The 12488-nt window shown below is 44.4% G+C and overlaps 1 protein-coding gene across 2 annotated transcripts in view; it reads left to right on the top strand.

Moving 5' to 3' along the window:
- The first annotated feature begins 8834 nt into the window (after window positions 1–8834).
- Window positions 8835–12488, top strand: part of gad2 (glutamate decarboxylase 2) — a 122289-nt gene continuing 118635 nt past the window's right edge. Inside the window, exon 1 of one of the 2 annotated variants that reach the window (XM_041184232.1) lies at window positions 8835–9041. In XM_041184232.1, the coding sequence (XP_041040166.1) occupies window positions 8963–9041 (79 nt within the window). In that variant the 5' untranslated portion in view covers window positions 8835–8962. The remainder of the gene's footprint in view (window positions 9042–12488) is intronic. The other variant, XM_041184234.1, reaches the window with a different exon arrangement.

The raw sequence follows: 12488 nt of genomic DNA, 5'->3' as shown, positions 1-12488 counted from the left end.
CTTTTTACAGGGGTTTCCTAAGAGCAAGAGAGCAGGTTATAGAGATTTGAGGAAAAGAGATTTTATTTGTTTTCTCTTTGCAGGCTAGGAGCTTTGTGCACTGCTACCACACAAACCCTGGTCACCTGGTCAGGAGCCAATTAAAATGCTGTTGTCAAGCAGCTCCCTTGGTCCAGGTCTCTTTTCCGGTACCATCCTGTCTTTCATGGCACACTCTGTTCCAGCACTGCAACATTGTATATATCTCACATCCTGTTCCAGTGGACATGTGTTTCAAACTACAGCCATTGTAATTTTACTCCAGAGTCCAAAGATAAAAAGATATGTTCTTTACAACAGTGCTACAGAAATGAAAAGATATGTTCCTTACAATATCCCTATGTAATGTTATGCTTCCATCTATACTGCTGACAATGCCACCTATCTTTGTGTTATCAACAAATTTGGATGTGTGGCTTTCTATCTATCTAATTCATTGATAACTATGATGATTAATTGAGACCTTAGCACAGAACCTTACAAAACACCACTAGTCACATTATATCAATTAAAATACCTGCCCCTTATCCCTACCCTCTGTCTTCTGGAACTTAGCCAATTTCCTAAAGTGGTCAATAATTTGTCTTCCATTTCATGAGCTTCACCCTCAGCTAACAGTTTCTTATGAGGAATAAAATTCCTTCTTGAACTTCATATAAATAACATCTGTGAACATTGCCCTGTCCATTACTTTAATCCCTCTTCAAAAAATCCTTAGAAATCCATGCTGGCTCTCTGTGATCAGCTAAAAATGTTCAAGCTCTTCAGCCCCTCTAACTTTAATGATAAGCTCTAGTGATTTGCCAACAACATATCTTAGGCTAGCTGGTCTATAATTCCCTGGTTAACTCTTCTCATCTTTCTTAAATAGCGGAGTAACACGCACAATTTTCCAATCTAAAGGAATGATTCCTCAATCGAGAGAACTTTGTAAGATTATATTTGGGGCCTCTACAATGTTTTCACTTACTTCCTTAAATCCCTGGGATGGAAACCACCTGGTCTACTATTGCGCTTTTATTTTCACTGTTATTCTTATTTTGCTTACATTAATTTTGGTAAGTCTCTGACCCTTATTCAACATTACTTTCCTCAGGATGTACGGCATGGTGACCTCTTCCTCTACAATAAATACTGATGCAAAGTAATTGTTCAGCATGTCCGTCATTTTCTTCTTCTCATTGACAATATTGCCATTATCAGTTATCCTGGTCACCCTCCTTTCCCAAGTGTAATTGAAAACATTTTTAATGTTGATTTTGATATCCTTTGCAAGTTTCTCTTCATAGTCCTTTTTTGTAATAGCCCTTATATCTGTTTTGTCACCTGTTGTCATTCCTTGTATCTTTCCCATTCGCCAGGATATGTGCTTTTTTACATTTGCGTATACTTTTTTCTTTTAGTTTTATGACATCTCTAGCATCTTTAGTTGTCCCTGGCTGTCCTTTTTGGCAGGTAGATCTCTTTCCCTTTAAGGATATAGACTTATTACATATCACATTAAATTCTTTTTGAAAACTTCCCACTGATCTTCTGCCATTTTACCCATGAACAAATTTCCCAGTTTATTGCCAGTACCTCATCCCATTGAACTTAGTCTTACCTAAATTTGACTCGAAGTAGCTGTTTTGCATACCTTTGTTTCAAACATTACATTGAACTCAAACACATTGGGCAGAAATTTCCCATTGGCTTGCAGGGCAGTCCTCGCATGCCGATGCATAAAATGACGCAAGGCGGCGTCGGGTGAGCGCCATCACAATATTTCAGTGGGTGGGCACGCGACGATCTCAGATGCATGCCCACCATTAATTAATCCAGTACCCCCAGATCATGACTCGGCGATAGTGGTTGCATGTTGCGCTCTCCACAATCTTGCACTGGAAAGGGGCGACACTGTGGACGAAGCAGATGTAGACGCAGTTGGCTGCGGCCGCACACGATAAGTCCAGCAGTGAATCCGAGGATGAGCACACACAGGGAAATGCTGAGGGGGTAAGCGCTGACCTGGGCATACTCCAGGGAGGCAGGGACACCCGGGAGGCTTCAATCCAACGAGCCTTCAGCTAGATTACCACTGATGGACCGCCAGCAAAAGCCTGTGCTGCAGGCTTCATTCTCAATATCTGAGTGCTAAATCTGCCTGGATAGGAACATTAACTGAGAACCTTGTCAATAAAGCTCAGTGTGACACAACCCACTCATAACATCATGGGTAACCATCCAGCTGCAGAGGAAAAGAGGCACCCTCAGCCATGGCCACATGTCTAAATTTAATGATATAACAAAATGAACTTAAGGAAACAAAATGACAAAGGTGTTAAACAGCGCACCAACTTATCATGACCTCATTGCGGGGCAACACCAAAAGCACCACTGAGAAGCCCGTGATGTGCCTAAGGTGCCTTAAATTTACACTTTCGGGTGCTACATCGAGGTGCTGTCCCCTCAATGGCACTGGCATCTGAGACTGCCAGCTCACTCTGCTATCCTTTTGGCCTTGATGACCTTGGCGGCTGTCCTCTGGCCTGTGGAACGTTTGATGGCCCCGCCTGGGAGGGAGTGGCCAGTTCCACAGTTGGCATCTCCCCAGTTGTCATAATCAGATGCAATGGTCACTGGCAGAGGGGCAGAGGAACTGCTGCCCTCATCCGGAGCGCCCTGAGAGGAGCCCGCAGTGATGACAGACAGCTGCTGCACCAGCGTAATGTCACTTTGGAACTCCTTGCTCACTGTAGATGGATGAGCTGGAAAACTTTGTGCGCAGACCATCTCCCACACTGGCACTGACCAGCTGAGATCAGTGCTGATGTGAGGGCTTACTGGTCCGAGCTCATCCGCAGGAAGCCCTGATTGGTCTCCAAAAGGAGCCTCTCCATGAGAGTCGCCATTCTCTCCATGGAGGAAGCATGGCGCTCGGCCATGAGGCTCATTGCATCAACAATGGTCCACATGGACTCCTCCACCACGGAGACCAAGCCAAGCATAGCCTCACACATCTCTGCCAGATCCTCCTGCACACTCTGCTGGACTTCCAGCATTTGCTGTCTCACAGATGACTCCAAGGGCACATCATCAGCCATCAACTGAGCATGTGTCTGATCCCCTGCAGTCCTCTGATTGCTGGCACCATGGGAACTCTGTCTCTGCCAGCTCCTCCAGAGACTGTGAAGTGCCCTCACCACTGGTGCCCCAGGACACTAGCTGATGATCTAATTCCCACCGAGGTGCTAGAATCTGCACTGCCTGGCAAAGATGGTGTGACGCTGATAGGTCAGAAACTTCAGGGCCCTCAGGTGTGAGAGGGGGCCCCTGTGCCTCCTCCTCCTGGCCCTGCTCTTCTGATGCTGAAAGGAAGAACAAGGATATTTGATTAGTTAACGTGGAGACAATGTCAATGTGCATCCCTGTCCCTGGATCATTATGCGCTCATCCTTCCATAGGCAATGGTCAAGCCATGTTGCAAACTTCAATCACTGAACATTCAGTAGTGTCACGGCTGCTGGAACACTAATAGTGACCTCAGTGCTGGGCTAACATACCTGCCCATGGCAACCCAGCCTCATCGACACTGATGGACCTGGGCGCATGGCACCTCTCCAGATCGAGGGCCTCCTGCTCGAACCTGGTAATGATGGCCAAATGGGCCTGCTCTCCGCCAGTCCTCTATTGCTCAGCGGCAGTATGAGCATTCTTCTCCTGAAAAAGAGAGAAGAGCATTGATTAGTGCAACTTGTACCTGGATTCTCTTCGCTGCCATCCCACCCCAACCAGAGTGGGACATTGCAGAGCTCCAGTTCCTCCTCACCCCGCAGCTGCCACACACTCACATAAAGATGCCAGCCCTGGTACCCCACCTTGGCCAAATGCAGCCTACATCACATTTGGCACCACATGGACCAACCTTGCAAAGCAAGGAGGTGCAAGCACGTGGAACACAAAGGGAAGCAGATGGATCGGTGGCCCACAACCTGGAAGCTCCCATCCCAGCATGTTAGCACCCTGACTTTGACATGTTTTGCAGTTGCAGTACTGTGCGTAGGTGCAGATCCTCCAGGTTGCCCCCAAAATAGTATTGCAGATGTCACTGTACCACATGCTGCTGGTGCAGAACCCATCTCATCACCACCCTCTCATGGTGACCTCAACATGGGTAATATCTGCTGGCCCACCCAGCGAAGGACACATGCCATCAATGATTCAATGCAGTCACTACACTCAGAGTTGGGTGGGCAGCCAGGGGGGAAAGCCTACCTGCTGGGTTAAGTGACCAATGGCAACATGTTACTCACCCTTCTATAGCGCAAAAGGTCATTGAAACACTTGCATAACTGGATCCAGGTGTGTCACACCACGTTGTGGGAGCTCATTATCTCCGCAACCTCCTCCCAGGCACATTTGGTCATATTGGGGGCGCCTCCTCCTCCCGTCCCTGGGAACGGGGACCTCCTGCCATATGCTGCCTCACCTCCTCAAGGAGGTGCTAAACTGCTTCTCCCCATCAACAAGAAAGCTAAAACCCCCTATTGAACAACTCTGCCTTTACTACATGAATATAGGAAGTGCAGGGACAAAGTAAAAAAGGAAATAAGGAAATCTAAGAGAGGGCATGAAAAAGATTAGCAAGTAAAGTTAGAGATAACCCAAAGATGTTTTACCAATACATTAAAGCTAAAAGGTTAGTTAAGGAAAAAGTGGGACCTATCAGAGATGAAGATGGAAACTTGTGTGTAGATGCAGAGGCTGTGGGAAGGGTTTTGAAAGAATATTTTATCTCCGTGTTTACAAAGAAAAGGGAGGATGTAGATATAGTAGTCCAGTAGGAACACTGTGAGATATTGGATGGGATAGTCGAAAAGAGAGAGGAAGTACTCGAAGGGTTGAAATCCTTGCAAGTTGATAAGTCACCAGGACCAGATGGATTGTTTCCGAGGCTGCTGAAGGAAGTCAGGGAGGAGATAACAGATGCTCTGAGGATGATTTTCCAATCTTCACTTGATACAGGGGAGGTACCAGAGGACTGGAGAAATGCAAAAGTGGTTCCACTGTTTAAAAAGGGATCAAAGCAAATGCCAAACAATTAAAGGCCAGTTAGTCTTACATCGGTGGTGAGCAAATTAGTAGAATCAATCCTGAGAGATAGGATTAACTGTCATGTGGAAAGGCATGAACTAGTCAGGGATGGTCAGCATGGATTTGTTAAAGGAAGGTCTTGCCTCAGAAATTTGGTTAAATTCTTTGAGGAAATGACAAGAAGGGTTGATGAAGGTAATGCAGTGGATGTTGTATACATGGATTTTAGCAAGGCATTTGACAAGGTCCCACATGGCAGATTGGTCAGGAAAGTAAAAGCCCATGGGATTCAGGGTAATGTGGCAAACTGGATAAAAGGTTGGCTTTGTAACAGGAAACAAAGGGTAATGGTCTATTGATGCTCTTGCGAATAGAAAGTTGTCTCAAGTGGTGTTCCACAGGACTCAGTGTTGGGACCCTTGCTGTTTGTGTTATATATTAACGATTTGGACGTGGGGGGCACGATTGGGAAATTTGCAGATGACACAAAGCTTGGCTGAGTAGTGGATAGTGTAGAGGATAGCCATAATTTCCAAAATGATATAGATGGGTTTGTGGAGTGGGCGGTAAAGTGGCAGATGAATTTTAACAGAGAAGTGTGAGATCATACATTTAGGGAGACCAAACAGTTACAGGGATTACACAATAATTGGGAATATACTAAGAGGGATAGATGAAGTGAGGGATCTTGGCGTACAAGTAAACAGGTCCCTGAAGGCAACAGTTCAAGTAGACAAGGTTGTAAATAAGGCATATGGAATGCTCTCCTTCATTGGCAGAAGTATAGAATATAAAAGTAAGGATATAATGTTGGAATTGTATAAAACACTGGTGAGGGCACAACTGGAGTATTGTGTCCAGTTCTGGTCACCACATTTTAGGAAGGACGTAATAGCTCTGGAGAGAGTGCAGAGGAGGTTTGCAAGAATGTTGCCAGGGTTAGAAAAGTGTAGCTACAAGGAGAGATTAGGTAGGTTGGTGTTATTTTCCTTAGAACAAAGAAGACTGAGAGGTGACTTGATTGAGGTGTACAAAATTATGAGGGGAATAGATAGAGTGGACAGGATAAAATTGTTTCCCTTGGTGGAGAATTCTAGAACCAGGGGAGATAGATTCAAGATAAGTTGCAGAAGGTGTAGGGGGGAAATGAGGAGGAACTTTTTTACACAGAGGGAAGTGGGTGTCTGGAATTCACTGCCCAAGTTGCTGGTAGAGGCAGAAACTTTAAACTCTTTTAAAAAGGATCTGTACCTTAAGTGCTGTTAGCTGCAGGGCTATGGGCCGAGGGCAGGAAGGTGGGATTAGAAAGGGCACCTGGGTGTCCTCGGGCTGGCATGGACAAGATGGGCTGAATGCTATAACTTTTGTATGGTTCTATGGTTCTAACTCACAGACATGTTTCACATGAGGGGATATGTCTTCACAATTTTTCATTCCTTTATTAAATTATTTTACATTTAAACTAATCTCCCTGAGGCAGCTTTGTGCCTCAGGGAGATTTCTGCGTTCATGGTTGTGCAGGCCCCGACTCAGGCAACCCCACCTGCACAGGTAGTTCTCAGTGCTTCTGGGTGTGTGTAACGCTGGGCAGGCCTTAACTGGCATGCCCAGGTAAAATGGCAGCACCCAACCAATTGCGGGCAGTGATCAGCTGCGCACACACCCGCGCCCGCTCCTACACAACCCCCCCCAACGGGGGAAAATTCTCCCTCATGTCCCTTCTCATGACAGATTCACATGAGGGGTCATTTTTTTTAAACACCGTAAAATTCTTTATTTTTTATTTTAAAAACTGTTCACCTCCCTGAGGCAGCTCTGTGACTCAGGGAGCTTTTCCAGTGCACATCCACGCGCATGTGCGAAGTTCACACTCGCCCATCTTCTACCACCCACCCCCCCACACAGCCAGTGCTGAGCGCTGCAACATACGATTCACACTGGGCAGGCCTTAAGTGGCCCACCAGTGTGAAACCACGGTCCAGCCCCGATCGCGGGGCAGCATTCGGCTTCCCGACCACCCCGCCAAGCCTGCCTGACGAGGGCAAAATTCTGCCCTGCGTGTTCACTTTGAGTTAAATAGTCCAAATATTGAAACTTGGAATTTGCTAAATAAAACTGAGCTTCCACAATTAAAAAAGAAATTCGGAGTTAGAAAGAAACAAATGTGTCATCGACTTAAGTGCTCTGAGTCAAAGGAAAATCACAAATATTCTTCAAAGGGTTAATAAGTTGTTACTTGACTACTGTTATTTTGCATTCTGGAGATTCTGGTCTCGGAAATCCATAGTTCTTACGGCATATTCTGTCTGCAACTTCAAATTGGCTAGAAGCTAAGCCGGTACCCAGAGAGACTTAGTGCAGACATTTTTAGGATAGCCTGTTCGGAGTAGACCCTCCACTCAGCCCAAACATAGCCGTTGATACAGGAGGGTTGGGCTGGGGGATGTGCAGGAACTTTGAATGTCATGGTTTCGTCACCTTAGATTTTCTGGTGAGACCAGTTATACCTCCCCAAAAGGAACAGACATAGGGCTTGCTTAGGACTCCAGGGATCAAGGTGGAAGACTTTCCTCTGCAGGGTTTAAACCAGCTCTCTTACAAAAAGGTGGGCAGTCAGAAGACTTTTTCCAGTGGACCCAGCGCCCCTACCCACCTCCAAGGAACTCCCTGACGGGAACTCCATTTGTCCCCTAGTGGTGCAGGTACCCACCACTTTAAGGCACATTAAAGAACCTCTACCTCTCTCTAAGAGGTTCACTGAATCCATAGTTCTCAGTAGGGACAATTTCAGTGTAAGTGCTAGGATTGCTGGCTCTGGATTTCCATAATCACTATTTTCCTGGAGTGTGTGTCATATTCTAATGAGCAGCATTTCACGTTTTAATGCAATTATCACAATTCTCAGCCAGGCGGCAAGCATTTGAGGCTGGCAAGGCTTTGATGCTGTATTTTATCACCTTAGTCATACTCCATCAAGTCTCTTTTCTGGCAATATACCCAAAGCTCTAATAAATTCTTGCTGGGTGAAACTGTTTCTTTCCACTGCATCATGTTTAGATTTTAAATAGAATAACGATTTGGCGACATTAATAGGGCAAATGCTTAATGTTCTTGTACAACATTCTCTTCTCTGCTATATTTGCAAATGCCTTGAGAATTTAAAATCAATGGATTAATGTCTGTATTGTAATAGTGGGTAGTTATGCACTTATTTGCTGATATCAGCAACAGCCGTTTCTCGGCTCGAATGGCATTTTCCATTTACATACATCTCTAATTTGATTTCATTTATAACATTAAATAAACAGCTATTTTAAAAACTATTGCGTTATCTGTTCAATGTTGAATATTGGTTAATATGGTTCTTCAAGAAAATGGATATTTGCCTCCTAACTGGATAGTTATGAGGTTAGGTATGAGAGCTGTGCTTCATTCAACATGGGTGTTTTGTCAGATCTCAGCCAGACCTCCCCAGATGAGGAAGCCAATTGACATAATTAGTTTCAGCCCAGTCAGATATCATCTCCTACTGGCAGGTAATGGATGGTCAGTGATACCAGTTGTGGAGGTGACTGAAACTGTTGTTTATTTCCCTGAGGAACTGTGTTGGGAAGCAGTCTGTAAGGAGTCATAAAAAACACAGCTAATTTTTTTTTTTTGCTCGTTATCTTTTTCTTCTTTCTCTATCTTTACAGACCTTCTGCCGGCATGCAATGGGGAAGGGGTAACTTTCACTTTCTTGGAACAAGTTTTGGACATTCTACTTGAATACATTTTGAAAACATTTGATAGATCTACAAAAGTAATAGATTTCCACTACCCCGATGAGCTCCTTGAGGGATTTAACTGGATGCTGGATGAACAGCCAAATACTTTGGAAGACATCTTGGTGACTTGCAGAGCAACACTAAAATATGCTGTGAAAACAGGTATGAAAAGTCATGAACTCTGAACTCTTCATTGCATGTTGTGAGCCAGGGTATGAGGTAGATTTCTCTTACTGCAATTGTTTTGTCTAAGTATTACCTATGGTTTAATTAACAGATAAAGCACAAGTAATAATTATCACAAACATTTCACAATAGCTTCCTTTAAACCATCATAATGTATAACTACTTTTGGAATGGATGATACATGGTAAAAGCTGATAAGAATTATGTGACTGTGGCGACCCAGCTGAGAAATGGTATAACTCATCATACAGGATTTTTTGGATTAATGTATCATTCACTGCTTGAACTCATGACCTGAATTCATGGTAGAGTGAAAATCATATTATCTACTCCAGCGAAAGGCTATTCATCAAGAGCATTCCCTCTGCAAGCCTAGTAGCATTATCTATAAAGTACCAGATTCGAATCTGTAGGGTCATGTGATTGAATCCCAGTCTTATGTGACATTCAGGCTCCTTTGTCTTGGTTGACTGAGTTTTAGTAGTTCTCAAAGTTTTGAGTGCTACAGATCATGGAGAATGGAAACAGCAGGAAGAACAAAAAATTTCAAAAGACAAGAGGACAGCCTCCCAGCCTACTGCTTCCCAGTTAATTCATTCGCTGCTTCTCAGGTTTTCTGAGATGCAATCTCCACCCTAGAAACAAAGCATTAGTCGTATTTTAGAGACATGTAGCTCCTTCAACTAATCACATTGATCACAGATCACTTAATCTCTCAGCATGGTGGGAACATGCAGCAGCGAATCACTCAGTAGGGAAAGAATGGGATTTATAAAATGTTAAATATACGCAATGGGCTTAAAGTTCCTGCCTTTTTAAAATGCTTTTGTTTATTGCCCATCCAATTTTTATTAATTGTCCTCCCAATTTGGGGATGGAGGCAAAATGTCACCACACCTCCACAAAGAGAATGGCCAACCTACCCACATCTAGGCTTCTGGAAATCATGCCCTTCAGCTAGTCAATTATGGGTACATTCATGATGATTTGTTCACAACTTTGTCTCAATGGAACTGCTTTGACCAGCAGCGCACAATGCAGGAAACCACAGGTGTAAAGCTTTTGTTTCACTGTTCAATGATTTAATCAAGTGGAGGAGTATCTGCTACACACCTTGTTTTTATTATTAATAGATTCTTGGGTGAATGGGTAGATACAGAAAAAACTGATCGGTGAATCTACAACAAACTGGGAGAACCTTATATCTAGCTCCCCAAAAGGTTGCAGATGTTGGGCTAATAGAAATGATCAAATATTAGATTGTTAAGCTTTTAATACATAAGGTTAGAAAGGGAAATGGATCCTTTTGAGGTACAGATCAGTAATGATCTGATTGAATTGGTAGGGTAGCTTGGAGGGGCTGATTGGCCTATCCCGATCCTATGTAATACCTAAAATGAACAAGGTTCACGGTTATGTTTTACCCATTTATTCCTTTGTTTAGAAATGAGTTCTTACTTGCAGTTTCTACATTCATCAATGAGCAAAGATTGTTTGTTAGCCAAAGAGAGAAATAAACTGAAGCATGTGGACAATGATTTCTTTTCGGTATTAAAGATTGAGTACATGATTTCATTGTAACATTAAAAGAAACACCATGAACTGAGGCATAGGGCTGCATCAGTAAATCTAGCAGAATAAATTGGCCAGAATTTTTCACTCGTCAGGCAGGCGCGCGCCCTACCCAAATAAGCGAAAAATGACGTGTGACGATGTCAGGCGAGTGTCCCAACGTCATTGTGCACTCGCACAATATTTCGGTCAGCAGGCACACACAGGAGTCGGCAGCACCCCCGCCAACAATTACCATGCACATGCGCGAAGTTCCCCGCTCGCCATCTTCCCCCTTCCCCACACAGGCAACGCTGAGCTACCCAATCGTGGGCGGCGGTCGGCTTCCTGACCACTCCCGTTCGCCCCCACCGAGCCCACCCAACGCGGGAGAAATTCTGCCCATGACTCCAACCTGTGTTTAATCTCCTCTCGTGATAATGTCCCTTTCAAATACACCAACCATTCCACTTGAGTTTCTTGGCTGCCACTGCAAATAAAACTGGAATCTTGGAACAACCTGTTCTTTTGCTAGTACAATTGAAATAACAACCAAAGCCAATTACACTGCTGCTCTTTCACACTTTGTATGTCTAAGCTTGGCTTTCCAGGTCTTTTTACTGTAGCTATCCTTTTGCATGCAGTCAGATTAAAAGAAAGTAAAAGGCCAAATATGCACAGTGAATGTTAATTAACTTGCTTCACTATGGTTACTAAAAGCTAATACATTGTAAGTAACAACTCATTTCCAATGGTTGCCCAACAAAATTACTCTCTTTGGACAAAAATATAATTTTCAAATGTTGGATGGTACAATCGCCTCTTTCATTATGCTCTAATAAGCTGAAACCTCGGGCAGAAATATCCCCCCATTGGTAGGGTTGTGTGGGGGTGGGCGCGAATCCGATCGGCGCCCCCGATCAGGGCTGTGCCACCATTTTACGTGGGCAGGCCAATTAAGGCACGCCCAGCGTGACGCGTGCCCAAAAGCGCTGAGCGCTCCCTGTGTGGGCGGGGAGGTGGGAGGGGGGTAGATTCCCTGAGTTGGGGCCTGCGCTCTTTTGCGCATGTGCACGAAAGAGAACAGAAATCTCCCTGAGGCACGGAGCTGCCTGAGGGAGATTAAGTTCGGAATGAAAGTTTTTGTTAAAGACAGAGAAAAATTATTTAGACGTGTCTCCTCATGTGAAAGCGTCACATAAGCTGGGACATGTTTGAAAATTTTTTATTTAATGAATAAGCCCTTCATGAAACCTCATCCCACCTGTGGATGAAGTTTCATGAAAAATGTGAAGACCATCTGGGCTCTTTGTCTGCCTTCCAACATTAAGGTTGGATGGGCAGCTTTCTTAATTACTTTAATTACTTTTTTAATGGCCTCAGTAGACCTTTGACAGTTTGGTGGCTTGTGCCCGCTGAACTGAAACTCTAAATGACGCGTGGTGACGCCGGGACGCCCGCCTGACATCACTGCATGTCATTTTATGTCTTGGCGAGCGGGCTCCGCCCCTGCTCACCCACCCGAAAGTTCTTCCCCTCTTTTAACTTATTTCAACTTTCTCATATCATTGTCAGTCTTTGTAATCATTATAGCCAATCTTTTTAAACATTATGTGCAAGGTTTTCCAAAACCCAGGCCAAATTTTGAATCGAGATTGGGATTGGCAGTAGACGTGCAATTCGGCACCGCTGGCTGTCGAGCCAGTTCCCTGTGACAATCCCGATCCCAAGCTATATTCAGTGAGGCCAGGGCAAGGTCAGATTGGCTGCCCGTTGGCAAGCAGCAGGTAGCCACTTATTGGCAAATTGATTTAATTCAGGGGGCTATTAAGGCCCCTTTCTCAAGCCATCTGGGATTTCCAGACAGAAATG

Source organism: Carcharodon carcharias, chromosome 3, assembly GCF_017639515.1.
Source record: "Carcharodon carcharias isolate sCarCar2 chromosome 3, sCarCar2.pri, whole genome shotgun sequence".
NCBI lineage: Eukaryota > Metazoa > Chordata > Chondrichthyes > Lamniformes > Lamnidae > Carcharodon > Carcharodon carcharias.
This window is presented reverse-complemented; position numbering and strand designations above follow the sequence as displayed.